Here is a 14,795-nt window from a genome sequence, read left to right on the forward strand (position 1 = left end):
AAAAATGGAAATTCGAACAATGGAATTTCCGAAAATTGGTTGAAAAAAATTTTCTTTCGTTTTTGTCTTTTTTTCCTAGATTTTTGTATGGAAAATAATAACGTATATATTAAAAGCACGAATAGATTTAATTTTTTTTTTTGAAACGATGATTCTACAATTGATGAAGGGACGGTAAGGGAAAGTAATGAAGAAGGATTTTTTTCCGGGAATGAAGGGGAAGGGTGGAAAGGAAGGGGGGGGGGGGTAATACGTAGCTATGCTTAACAAGTTGTCGTTGTGACTCCTATCTTTTGTCCAATGCTGGAAGGTGCATGGGTCGAACCAAGCTGTAATCAGAGATTATAACCGGATTTGAACCCACAACACCTGCCAGGGCGTGTCGCTCACTGGTACCCGTGTACCTTTGAACCACAGAGGCGCTGGACAAAAGAAGTCTGCACACATACACATAGTAGAATTAAATTGGATAAGTTTTCTTATTTTTTATTTTTAGATATTAATATATGCCTGACCGCATTTCAAGGTCATGACTAAAGTCACGAGTTTGGGTCAACGAATAGATTTGATTATCACGTTTAAACTTTAAGTAGAAATGCCTAAAACCAATTTTTTTTGCTCGATTAAAAAAATCTCTTTTTTCGATCCCCCCCCCCTTCGGTGGTCCAACACCGGAAGGGCAAAAACCTTTTAAAATATTTGTAATGGCCTTATCGTAGCTGTTTATCGTGGATACAGATGTTTCATGACAACTATGTTGTTGCCTGCGAAAAAGACACACTGCTGTATGCAATAGCGTATTGTATGTAACAAAAGCAATCCTAATCAGGTCACACTGTGTCGGCAGCAGCAGTGTTTGGTAGTTACCAAGGTTACGTTGGTACCTTTTGAACACCAGACTTTAGGTCAAAGCAAACCAAATTTTTTTCCTTAAGGTTTTTGCTGTTTGTCCCTTTAGTTCAAGTTGCTGATAAAGTATTGCCTTTAACCAGTCGACTGGCGACAAAGACATATTTTGTTGTATACCTGCATCACTAACAACAAGCGCTTGTGAGAGCGAAGGTATATCAAAATATATTCTCATCGAAAGTTGTCCTGCTTGCTGGTGTGAATGGATATTCATTTGTCCCAATATTTTGTTATCGTGACACATTCTGGTTGCTACGTATGTTTGCTTCATAGGCAGAGAATAACTGGTTTGTCACTCTTCGTTTTTGTTGGTTATTTCTGCGTATGAACAATGATATTTTGATTCCCTGATTGTGGCAAACGGCTATGTGAATAAAATAAGTCCTATGAGTAAAATTACACTGAAATAATATTGCTGATTGCATGAAAAATCTTACATTCAAAAGGGCGCATTCGCTTATAAAAGTGCTATTTTAGATTGAATTGCTTCGGTATCTTTAGCACACTTTTTCGTTATATTCCAAGCAATAAGTGCGCCGAAGACACTAATCAGTCTAAAATAGCACTTTTACGACAGATTTCGCAGCTTTGAATGTAATTTTGTTGTTGCAAGTTGCAACACATAATTGAAGAAAATGATTAATATCAACAATATTTTTTGTTCATTTAAATTATTTTGTTTTATGTTCGAGAAATATAAAAGTACCAACTGTAGATGTAGTCATTCAACTTTTCTATCATTCCATCGAAAAAACACTTTTTTGATGTGATTATCTAGATTCACTATAACGCTGCTAACCGGAATATATTATCAAAACCACTAACGCTTTGTAACTCCTTGAGATGCAACTACGTTACTGCTGCTGGTGTTGGATGCAATCTGGCACAATTTGTTTTAATCTTCGCTTACATTTATATGCTAATTCGCCACTGTCAACTGTGGCGCCACTGTTAATTAAAGCGCTGGGGTTTTAACCCGAGTACTGACATCTGTACATCGTTGTATCACAGATATTGTTATGTTTGTAACACAAATTTTTTTTGATAATTTCTAAAGATCACCATCTATATGTCTACCAATTTAATACCTATAACTTAACCAACAACAGCATTCAATTTAATTATGAGACATTCGTAGACCACGCGTAAAGATTTTAATAAAGCTTAAGCCCCACTCTCCTGTCTAAACTGCATCATATTGCATATACAACAGATCCTGATTTCAGTTTTAAACAACGCAACGTTGATAAGACATTTCAGTTCAGTATTTCGGATAGATCTGCAACTTTGACATTACTGCCTAAGAGAACATTCTAGAAAATTTTAGATTTTTTTATTTATTTATCTCCCGGTGCTGGTGCCTTAATCAGTTCCATAGATTTCAACTTGGGACTCTCTAATAACAGTTCCAGCAACTTTCTGTCCTTTTCTTCCCGCGTGGCACCAAACGAATCATTGATCGGTATGAATACTGGTCCTGATGAGGTAAATTTTAATTAGATTATCGAAATAAACACTTTTTAAAAACCGGATCATACCACTTGTGTGAATCACGTACTGCTTGTCACTATCGGCTGACAGGTGATACTTGTAACCATCTTCACCTTCCGGTCCGTATTCGACAAATTGTATGCTGCAGAGCATAAATGTGGTTAATTTCAAAAACACACACACACGGAAAGCTCAAAGGTTAACATACTCCGGTAAATCCAGCAGCTCTGTTAGCACTTTACTAATCCGCTCGGGATCGTTTTCTTTGTGTACACTTTTTGGACTTTTCTCCGTCGCAGATGACGAACCAAACGTCGTTGCACTGATTATTACCGATAAGATTAATAGCTTTGCGACGGTTCTCATGATTAACACCCGAATCAGTTCAGCAGAGACACTTGCTGCAGATCATCCACTTCTGTGGCACAGGTTTTCAAAGCACTTTTGTCTATCAAACAAACCATTGGACATCTTTATATACCGCTATCTTGACCTTGTACCGGGTGTGAAATGGTCGCAGAACAGCTGCAGGAACAAAACTGGTTATTTTGTTTCCAATCGGTTTGATTAGTCGTGTATCTATTAGTGACAACAGCCGCCGCCTGTAGAATGTCACAGTGACACACGACACACGGTTGAATGTTACCTTATGCTAATGCAGCGAAGCGATTCCGCAAGCGGCGCGGTTTTCGTTTCGTTCCAACCCCCGCCCAATTCCTCGGAATGATGCAGCTTTCGCGCCAGTTTAGACGACGCCTTCGGCGTGTTTGATTTCCTGTTAATATAATCTTTTGTTGAGACGTTTTTACTTGCAAATGATGAATGTCAATTAGAACTATTTTAACTGCTTTCACGATGTTGACGGTTTACGATTTCGTCTAATTTTCCAGCTCTAATCACATCACACCGTAACCCCATCATGGACCTAACACAGTCTCAATACACCGTGCAGGCACAGTACTCCTTCAAGGGTTCCAACAATGACGAACTGTGCTTCAAGAAGGGCGACATCATCACATTGACGCAGCGCGAGGACGGCGGCTGGTGGGAAGGTACCCTGGGCGATAAAACGGGCTGGTTCCCGAGTAACTACGTCAAGGAGTATGCTGGTAAGTGGAGCAATCAATAATGATGGTGCGAATTTTTCAATAATGTTTAATGGACACTTCTGCCGGTAGGCCCTCTACCGCTGTCGGAAACTATACGACCTCCGGAGGAGATACAGGCCTTTCGTTCGGTGGTCTTTCGAGATCTTCTCGAAAGCGAAAAGGCGCACGTCGCTGAGCTTCGTGGAATGGTGGAGAACTTTCTGGAACCGCTGGAAAGTAGCCAAATGTAAGTGTTTGTTATATTTGTTAGTTAGTGCAAAATTTTATTTCTCAACAACTCTTTCTAGTTTAACATCGGACGAGTACACGCAAATGATGTGTAATTTCATCGAAATCGTTGAGATGCATGAGGAGTTTCTGCAGAATCTGGAAGATTCTAACGATCGCGTCGGGAAGGTGTTTCTTACGAAAGCACCTACCATGAAAAAGATTCACCAGTGCTACTGTGCGGCTCACCCGCGTGCCATTGTGATAGTTGATAAGTATCGGTGAGTTTGAACTTTCATCAGTAGAAGAAGCATTTATAGCTAAACTGGTTAACATTTCAGTGACGAATTGAATAATTTTATGGAAAAGCAGGGAGCTGCCAAACCCGGCTTGCTGGTGTTAACAACCGGTCTGTCCAAGCCATTTCGGCGGTTGGATAAATATTCGGCTATCCTTCAGGAGCTGGAACGGCACATGGAAAGTTGTCACCCGGATCGGGGGGACACTCAGCGCAGTATAGCCGTCTACAAAGACATCGCTTCGTCGTGTTCGGCCACTAGACGACAGAAAGAGCTGGAACTGCAAATCCTGACCGGTCCCATCCGGGGTTGGCAGGGTCAAGAGCTTACCTCGCTGGGGGAAATCATTCACATGGGCAGTGTGGCGGTTGGTCCGGAACATAAAGACCGTTATTTTGTGTTGTTCCCCCAGACGCTACTGATACTGAGTGTCAGCCAGCGGATGAGTGCGTTCAAGTACGAGGGAAAACTGCCGCTGACCGGAATCAGCGTGTGTCGGTTAGAGGATACCGATCAGATCAAGAACGCTTTTGAGATCAGCGGTACGTTGATCGATCGAATCGTAGCTGTCTGCCAGGGGCCAAACGAGGCGAACAAATGGGTGGATTTACTGAATGCCAAAGTGAACCCCACCTCGTCGGACGGTCAACCTGGCAAGGACCTGAAGAGGATAGTCAGCAGCTCGGCGATGAGTATTCCCCAACCACCACCACATGTAAGTAGTAGATTGTAAGCTTCGAACGTCTTATTTTTTCTTAACTAGACCCTTTCGCGATTATGGTTAGGAAGACAGTTTCGTTACCTTATTCCCTTTTAACTATTGTAACAAAAAACTCCTAGCTTTGTTCTTTTTTTGTTCTCTGGTACGAACGAATTTATCAAGGGATGATATTAGTAATGGTAACCGCGAATGCTGTTTGTTTGATCTATGATTAAAGCTTTAAATTTTCACTGGGAGGTATTTTGTGCGTGTTCGCAGATCGATCTGGAACGACTCTTTCTGATACGGGTAGTAATTTTCATACCTTTTTTGGCCAAATTTACCGTTTCACATTGTCAGTTTACCCTTTTTAGTCAAGCCGATGTGTTTAAACCATATTACAAAAACAGTAATACCAAAATTTTACTGCAATCTCTAGCAAGGTTGGGCAGGTTAATACTTTTATCTACAATATTGATAATATTTCAATTATAGAAAACATGAATCCTATGTTGGAAAGGGGGTAAATGATGCGAAAAATGATTTATTTGATGTTTCAGTTCAATAATTTCTATATTTGGACCAAAAATGTATTGGGATCTATGGCAGGTGGGACTCGAACCCACAACTCTCGATAGCCGACCAAATCATAGTTTGGAATGCTTTATCAGACTGAAGTTATCGTTTCTCATTTCAATTAACTCGATTGAACCGAGTACAGCGCAAAAAATGGTTACAATACTAGCAAAGGCACGAAAAACTGATTTTACAGCATGACAGCATTCGGCCTCACGTTGCCATGCCCATGAGAACCTACTTGTTAACACTCAAACGAGAAGTTTTATCCCATCCGCCATATTCCACAGATATTGTACCGTCTAATTTATTAGTTGTTTCGCTCGATGGCATCTGGTCTCTGGATGATCATCACTCATCAGTATCATTCGTATGAAGACAATAAAAATTCGTTGATAGCTTCAAAAAATAAAGTCTTACCGCAGTGGTATTAGAGCTCTGCTAGAATGATAGCGAAAAGTTGCAGCTAACGAAGCACAATATTTTAAATGATTCATTTGCAACTATTTTTTTACAATAAAGAGACATTTTCTTAAAAGAGTACTAAGTTGCGCACCTATTCAGGGTTTAAAAAGATTATGACTGCGTGAATTTTTACACTTTCTGTATTCAACTTACGATCATTTGACTGTTCTTTTAATGCAATCAGTCTGCCGCCTGCGAAATCTGCAGCCTACAAACTATGTGGTCTCTCAAGAAGGGCCAACAGTGGTTCTTTGTGTTCATATAGAGATTGCTGACGTTTACCGCACGCACACTTCCCCGCGAATACATATACGCGATTTGCATTCATCGCGAATTTTTTTTCATAGCGAAATCGTTTCCCGATGCACACAAACCACCAATTACAGTAAACTGCAAACTGACTGGGAGCATAAGGTGACGTATTTTTAGTAGCATTGAATCATACGATAGCGCGGTTTCTTTGCGTTAATGCGGTAACGGCCAGTCCGTTGCATTTACTGTTTCGCAGTCATTCGCTGTCAAACGGTAAAGGAACCGTTATCGAAACGAAAATGTAAATAATACCAGAACGCATTCGTTCTACTGTACAATTGGAGGTATGACTGCATAAACCGCCGGTTCAAGTCCTGCACTAGAATACGTCCAGACAGCAAAGAAAATGGCTGTTGTACCAGACCGTAATGCGAAGTAAAGTCTGGAGGCTGAAATACTCAAGGAAGAATTATATCCGGATACGCTGACGAATTACGATTCTACCGTTGTATGTTGGCCGTTTGATTGGCAGTTTACTGTGCAACCGCGGAATAATAAGTGACGCTTTCGTAACTTCTGGAGCGGTAAACTAATGTAAAATTTATCAAAAAAGAGTACTTTCAGAAGTGGAGACTTCAAACTTCTTTGATTATCCTCGCGATCTGAAAGCTGGTCCAAAGGTGCGAAGCTACCTCTGCCAGCAGTATGGGGTTGGTTACCTTTTCTGGCTCAATTTGGTAATCTGTCATTAAAACTTGGCAGAAACTACTTAAAATCTGAGTTGCACTTGAGTGCACTGAGTGCACTTTGAGAGCGATTTTCGTCAAATATACGATTGGAATCTCGCAAAGCAGTGCCTGTAGCTTATGATTCATAGGCGTCCGTTACTCTTCGGTTTTAACTTTCAATTTGTAGTTCCCACCCCAGTGCTTGCTAGATCTCGCTCCAACTGATGTTGAAACCTCGCACGGTGTAACCCTCTTCGTGTTATTCCTATCGGATTCGATGCGAAAACCATTTTTGGAGCTGTACCCATTTTCTGAATACTGGGTTCGTCGTAGAGACGCTCGAGCTCGTGCGTCGAAAACGAAAGCTCCGAGTACTCGTAGATCCTATTTTGCCAATATTCACGTTTCATGACAACCTGTGTAATTAGCGTTTGGTACAATGACACCCCCGTAAGTTCAGAGTGTACGACCGCAGGTGTTTGTGGACTTCCGCTTTTAATACGGGTTTTAATCTCCTGGCTGATATTGTTGTCCTCTGTTGCCAGTGAGTCAAGGTATACGAACTCGTCGACTACCTCAAACTCTTACCCGTTGATTACCACGGTGCTGCCTAAGCGGGCTCTTTTGCGCTTAGTCCCATCTTCAACTGATCTTTCACCGCCTCAGATGTTCTACCGACAGCATCCAGCGTCGTCAGCAAAGCAGATAAATTTACTGTATTATCGTTCCTCGTCTTATAACACCTTCAAGCGCACTGTTGAATAGCAGGCAGAAAGGACCATCTCCTTGCCGTAGTCCACTGCGAGATTCGATAGATCGTAGTCATGATAAGTCTAGTGATCTTACCCGGAAAGTCGTTTTCGTCCAGAATTTTCCAAAGCTCTTGTCGGTTTACACTATCATATGCGGCTTTGAAATCACTGAACAGGTGGTGAGTGAGGATTCGGAATTCGCGGCACTTCTAAAGGATCTGCCGCAGGGTGAAGATTCGGCCCGTTATAGACCGAACATCCATGAAACCGGCCTGATCATTGGCAATAGTCGATGGAAGACGACTTGGGAAAGCACTTTGTAGGCGGCATTCAGGATAGTGATTGCTCGGTAGTTCTCACAATCCAGCTTATCACCTTACTTGTAGATAGCGCAAATAACCCCGTCTTTCCACTCCTCCGGTAGTTATTCCGTATCAAAAATCTTGATCAACAATAGGTGCAAACAGCTGGCCAACATGTCAGGGCCCATTTTAATAAGTTCCGCTCCAATGCCATTTTTTCTGTTACTTTGTTGTTCTTCAGCTGAGGAGGGAGTGGCACATATGCGTCGCTTGCTGCATCAATGAGGTCACTTCCTCCACTATCATGGAGTCTTCCACCTGCAAGCCATTCAAGGTGTTCATCGTACTGCTGCTTCCACCTTTCGATCACCGCACGGCCGTCAGTCCAAATACCTCCATCTTTATCTCTGCACATTTCGGCCTGAGTTCTTTATCACTCCTTTTCCTCCTGGTGTCGTTTCTTCGCCTGGAAGAGTCGGGTTTGCTGCCTCCGCTTCTGTTTGTATCGCTCCCCATTCTGACGGGGTGCTCTACGCACCACTTGTACCCGCGCTGCATTCTACTCATCTGCAAGCACTCCTCGCCGAACCACTCATTACGTCGATAGGTGTCACACAGTCTAAGACGTTCTCCGCAATTGCGTGGTTTCGAGAGATAACGCGTAGATTTCGCCGACATCCAGTTGCTTCAGTCGCATTAGATTATACCGTGGCGGGCGCCGGTGTTTGCCCAAAGGAGCTAGGTACTTTTGATAAAAATTGTGCTATTCGTTTTGATGCCTGCTCATCGGATAATTTCCTCAAGAGCAATGTTGAACAGCATGTAGAATAAGCCGTCACCTTGTCTCAACCCTCGCCGCAACGCGAAGGTACTCGAGAATGTCACACTGAGATGCGCACGAAATTGATCAGCCGCGTCAGTTTCTGTCCAGGAAATCGTGTTCGTGCATTATTTGCCATAGCTGGTCTCGTTCGACTGTATCGGACGCAGCTTTGAAATCAATAAAGATGTGATGTGTGGGTTTGTTGTATTTCCAACATTTCTGCAATATCTGTTGGATATTAAAAATATGTGGTCTGCAGTAGCGTGGACTTGAAGCCGTGACGCTGCTTACGGAGGACATACGCGCCCTTGCCATGTTTGAGCGGAAAGTGCTGCGGACGATATTTGGCGGAGTACAAACTGAAAGCGGAGAGTGGCGGAGGCGTATGAATCACGAGCTACAGGCACTGCTTGGGGAGACTCCCATCGTACATCTAACGAAAGTTAGCAGGCTACGGTGGGCCGGACACGTCGTAAGGATGCCGCACGACAGTGCGACGAAAATAGTCCTCTTCAACAACCCCACCGGCACCAGGAACAGAGGAGCCCAACGTGCACGATGGCTCGACCAGGTCGAAAGCGATTTGCGACTTCTGAGACGACTAGGAAATTGGCGACGAGTGGCCCAAGACCGAGTTGAATGGAGACGAGTGCTTGAAACAGCACGAGCCATCCCGGCTCTATGCTACTGAAGGAGAAGAAGAAGCAGTAGCGTGAGCTTCCATGAAGCATATCAGATAATTCCTTACGAAACTTACGTGCTGTTTGCGATAGTTGGCGTACCCTGGGAGCGTTTAGTGAGTGGCGTTTTTTTTACAAAAAAGTCCGTTATCTCAATATTTTCAAATGCTGCTGAGCTACATTCAGTCTTTTTCTGTTAAGAGAAAGATATTTTTATGGGGATTCCAACGGTATGGTCCTTGCTCACGACACGCGTCTGTTTGTAGCAGTTTTGGTCAAATGAATGGGATTTTAACCTATTCCTATCGATCAATAACTTTGGAGCCCGCTGGGACCGATTTTTCTTCGCCAAAAGAAAGCCGTTTGCATGTAGATTACAATGGTAGGGTATTTGATTGCGGCTAAATTAGTCATTTACCAAAACAGCCCTAAACAGAAACCCTGTTAGCCAACTCCACATGAAAACAGCTTATTTCTGGCGAAAAAAAAAATTATCCCAGAGGAATTCGAGGTAAGGCTGGTTCGCGACAAAATCTGGACACCTCAATTTTTCAATAAAACAAATTTGCTAGAAGTTTAATCCATGAAACAATTTTATATCATTTATGTGTGTATCGTTGATAATTGTCAAACAAATTAACATTACTTATTTGATCTGCATGAAAAATTGGCGAACTTTGAAGTTCACCCTTGCCATGAGGGTTAGTGTAGACTTGTTGGCAACCAATTTAGCTGCGTTTGTCCAAGATTTACGAAATTTATCTATAGTTGCTTGTTGTTTGTGCTGGGACAGCTTTCTCTTCACCAAAGCCCAATACCGCTCGATGGTGCGTAACTCTGGACAGTTACGTGGATTCGCCTCCTTCGGTACAATATGGACTCCATTAGCATCATACCATTCCAAAACATCATTGGCGTAGTGACAGGATGCCAAATCAGGCCAAAACAGTGAGGGTACATCATGGCTGTGTAGGAACGGTAACAATCGTTTCTGCAGGTATTATTCACGGTATATTTCCTTGCTAACCGTTCCCATAGTGATGTAACTTTTGCTTGCTCAATCACCGCTGCATATGGCCTGCCATACTAAATATTTTTTGGGGAACTTGGCTTTCTTCTTTGTCCTAATATGCTCTGCAACGCTATTCCGTTTCATGGCAGTGTAAAAAGACACACCAGGAAGCTGTTTTAAGTCTTCTAGGACATACGTTTCATCGTCCATTAAACGCATGGAAACTTCGTTAAATATTCGCGATAAAGCTTACGAGCGCGTGTTTTGGCCGTCGTATTTTGCTTATCATTACGGTTTGGCACAGTCCTCACCTTGAAAGACTTCATGCCTTGTCGTTGCATATAAGTGTGCGGGAATGTTGGCGACATTTTTATTTTACGAGCAATGGTACGTACAGAAAAATCTGGTCTCCTCCGTAATATTTGTTTTACCTTCGCCTTCTTGTGGTGGTTCCTCAGATCCGTTTTTGTTCCACTTCCCTTCTTCCTAGCTGTTGTCAAGCGAGTATCGAAAGATTTTAAAACACTGTGAACTGTGCTTGGAGGAAATCCAAGGTTTTTGGCAAGTTTTCTTACCGAGAGATCCGGATTTTCATTGCGACCGCACACAATTGCTTTTCGCACCTGCTCATCTTTCGACGCCATTTTACGCTGAGCGCTTGTAATATAAACAACTTTGTATTTTCAGAAAGAACAGACATACGTCTACCACTCTGCAGAATATTTCACTCATTGTTAATGTATTTCCGAAGCTGTATGTGGTGTCCAAATTTTGTCGCGAACAAGCTTTATGTATGCACTTTTACATCTCTTCATATCGAGAAAACTAGGGGAAAATTCTCTTTTTTGGAAAAAAACTGCTAGGAATGGATGCATGCATTACATCACTAGAATCTTAATAATAATATCTTTCTTTTGATATCAAAAGATTGAACCTAGCTCAGTGGCTTTTTGAGATGTTGAGATAAAGGACTTGTGCAAAACCAAACTTCCTGTCACTACCAATTACCCAAGTCTCACCTGTTCGACCGGCCGCCAACGACAACATAAAATGTGATTCAAAAAACTTGTTACCATATTCGACAATTGCATCTGTTAGATGAAAAAAATTTTCCGGATGGTTTGGAATTGTTATCTTCCTGGAAATTCATTGAATCCTATCATCGTCTTTGTGGTACTGTTGCCAACTTACTATGGTGGCTGATTTGTCACGCTATCGAAAGACTTGCTCGGTATTTAATATTTAATAGCTCCCTATTCATTTGGTTTATAGTCGTACCGAACTATGTACCTACTTCATCCAATAATGATCGTAACGAATCATTTCATTTATCGATGATCGTACCGAACCATATAATTCATGACCATATATGTAGAACTCTTTTAATTACCAATAGCCGTACCGAATCATTTTATTCAGCTATGGTCGAACTGAACCGTCCATCTAGTAACGGTCGCACCGAATCATTTAATTTATGATGCTTGTACTCAACCGTTCAATTTATAACCAAACAAAATCATTTTATTAACCTATGGTCGTACCGAACTATTTCATTGATCTATGGTCGTACCGAAGCTTCGTTCAGCAATGATTGATTGTACCGAGTCATGTTCTTATTAATGGTCGTACCGAACCATATACTTCATCTAGTAATAATCGTACCAAATCATTCAATTTATGATGGTAAGTACGACCATTCAATTCATGATAAACTATTTTATTAGGCAATGGTCGTATCGAACCATCTCATGCATATGCGGTTGTGTCTAAGTTTTCCTTTATCAAACAAGTTAAGTCATATCAAACAAGTTAAGTCATATCAAACAAGTTTTCGATAAAAAAAATTGAGAGAAAGTAAATCAATCAACAAACGACATAAAATCTTTTTTTTTATAATTATACTTTTCTAACTCACTGGATTACCAAGCTTTTGTTATCCATTCTAGCAATAATAAAACATGGTAAAAGAATTCCAAAAGCTCAACGTAACACACTGAATTGTTTTATTTTTGGTTTGTTTCAAAACATATAAGCTCAGTCTAATATTTGAAAGGTTCGTGACACCAACGCAATTATGTACAATGCCAACGATTCCACGCCTTTTCTATGCAGCATACCGTAGCCTTGTTTTCAGCGTAATAAACTGTTTTCTTAGCAAGGATCACTCTTGGATTAAGGATATTTAAATTGGTTTTATTCCACTAATATCCCAAGTAACAATTTGGGTTTTATTATACTCTTATGATGGCATTTAAGGCCAAAACTGTTCATGGAAACCACCATAAGAGTATAATAAAACTCACATTGTTGCTTGGGATAGTAGATAACTACAATTTTTCCACTTCTGTCGATACAATCCGTATTGCCACGTACATACTTAATCGTACATTTGGTCAGAAACAAAAAGATGCAACAAAAATAATGAACTGACGGTGTGAAATTACTTCTTTGGCATAACCGAAAGGTTGGGTGCTATTTGTTCAACCACATCGGAGAAAGTTCATTGGACTTTTTTTCGTAACCCGCTATGAAATGCCTCCCAGGATGATTTCCAATCATGTAATAAATTTTAGCGCATTAAATTATTCTCTATTTAGGCTTAGATTCAAAACCAACTGAAATCGATCAAACAGCGTTCGCTAGGACCATCGAAATCGCCGCCGGTGGTTTCCACTGATTACTCGCACGTTTTTCCCAAACAATTGTACCTTTACCTTATTTTATTAGTCTTTCTCTCTGTATCTCTTTCTCCCTCGCTGAATACCGAAAACAAATAAACTAAAATGTAATTATTCCAAAAAAAAAAAACAAAACAAAAATACACCATAACCGCGAATCCATCGGAACCCAGAGCAAAGAAACGCTCGACGCACGTGGCTACAGCACCCGTGTCTCCGTATGTGCATACAGTCTCGTGACACTCGACTACCGACCGACGTTTCCACCCGACTCCTATCCGCCGACGGCACCGTACGCGGCTCTGACGACCTTCTTTCGGCGGCTGTTCCGAGCCGGTGCGATGTCCCGCTACATCGTACAGGCGCTGCTGTACCCGCAGATTACGCAGGATATCGACACCGGGGGCGTTGTGCTGCGCCGAAAGCACCGAACCACCGTGCGGATGTATCGTCGAGATCTGGAAAAGAAACAGTGCGAAGATGATGGTGGTGGTGGCGGTGAAGCAGAGGAGGACGAGGACAGTGGCAGCGGATCGTGTACTTCGTCGTGTTCGGGAAAATCGAAAGGCCTAGAACGGCAGGATGCTATCGATTTCGGAGATGAAGATCCGTACGAAACGATCACTTTTCTCACCGATGCTCGTAAGAATGAAAGTACCGCAAGAGAAAGTACGATTTACGAAAGCTACGTCGGTCACTTGGAAGCGGAAGACGAAACGGATGAGTCATTTTTCTTCCTTCAACCTAGCAGTGACCGCACGGCTAGCGGGGCCAGAAAGAGTGCCGATAGTCAAGGATCGTTTATGATCGGGTCACAGCCGATTCCTTGTTTGCAGTTGAATGATTGCGATCTGGATGGGACTAATTGTAACATGGGTTCCGGTGAGACGGGTTCGATTCATACAACCACCGCTCGGTTGGCGCTCGGCGACATTCGGCAACAGTGCTCGGAGCAGTCTCAAGTATCTAGTTTTGAACATAGAGTAGTAGGACATGGCCGTATGGCGTGTGAGGATTTGTTGAATTTGGATGACTCCATGAAAATAAAAAATTCGCTTCAACAGAAACCAATAATCGAGGAAAGGCACAGCATGCCAACTCTTTTTGTGGGGAATCGGTTCGCTAGTTCTTCGGTGACTGAAATCTATATTCCCTCGTGGAAAGACCGGCAGGAAGTTCAACAGCAGCAGCAGCAACAGAAAACCACCGAAATCGCGGCTGCCGATCGCACCAGTGTACATTCCAGTTCGCTCGAGATTCCACCCGCCGCTGAGGCAGCTCTCTCCGTGCCGGACCACGTTTCGGCTGAGTTGCTGTACAACTTTGGCAGTTCATCCTCCGCTTGCTCATCATTGGACTCGTCAGCAGCAGCGGCTGCCAAGATTCTCACACCGCCGCTGGAATTTCGTAACAAAGCTCCGCCGATTGTCGTCGGTTGTTTATCCCGCGAAGTAACACCATTCCGTAAGCATTCAATAAATTCCGATAAAAAACTTCTGCTAAACCAAACTAATCTCAAAAAGGGCAAAAATGAGGATTCGGCGGCTGGAACGGTTGCCAGGCGGTGTGTGAGCTATCAATTCATGAACATAGGTCAAACCGACATCAGCAACAGTAGCCGGGAAGAAGAAGAGGAGGATGATGAAGACAGCAGTCATTTCAAATCCCACCGTCGTCAAACGCAACAAAAAGCGCACAGTAAATGCCGATTTTGTAGTGCCAGTGCCGGCTCGCGATGCCATAGTCCCCGGTCGAGCGATTCAGGTATGGCCGGCAGTCTAACCATATCCTCACCCGATCCTCCTAAATTAT

At 42.4% G+C, this 14,795-nt stretch overlaps 1 protein-coding gene across 7 annotated transcripts in view; it reads left to right on the top strand.

Moving 5' to 3' along the window:
• The window catches only part of LOC128744301 (rho guanine nucleotide exchange factor 7), a 77,057-nt gene that overhangs the window by 38,931 nt on the left and 23,331 nt on the right, over positions 1–14,795 (top strand). For all 7 annotated transcript variants that reach the window (XM_053841180.1, XM_053841174.1, XM_053841175.1 and 4 more), the window contains 4 exons: positions 3,291–3,509; positions 3,579–3,735; positions 3,797–3,997; positions 4,058–4,730. In XM_053841180.1, coding sequence (XP_053697155.1) covers positions 3,320–3,509; positions 3,579–3,735; positions 3,797–3,997; positions 4,058–4,730 — 1,221 coding nt within the window. In that variant the 5' untranslated portion in view covers positions 3,291–3,319. The remainder of the gene's footprint in view (positions 1–3,290; positions 3,510–3,578; positions 3,736–3,796; positions 3,998–4,057; positions 4,731–14,795) is intronic.

The sequence above is a fragment of the Sabethes cyaneus genome, chromosome 3 (assembly GCF_943734655.1).
Source record: "Sabethes cyaneus chromosome 3, idSabCyanKW18_F2, whole genome shotgun sequence".
NCBI classification, from domain to species: Eukaryota; Metazoa; Arthropoda; class Insecta; order Diptera; family Culicidae; genus Sabethes; species Sabethes cyaneus.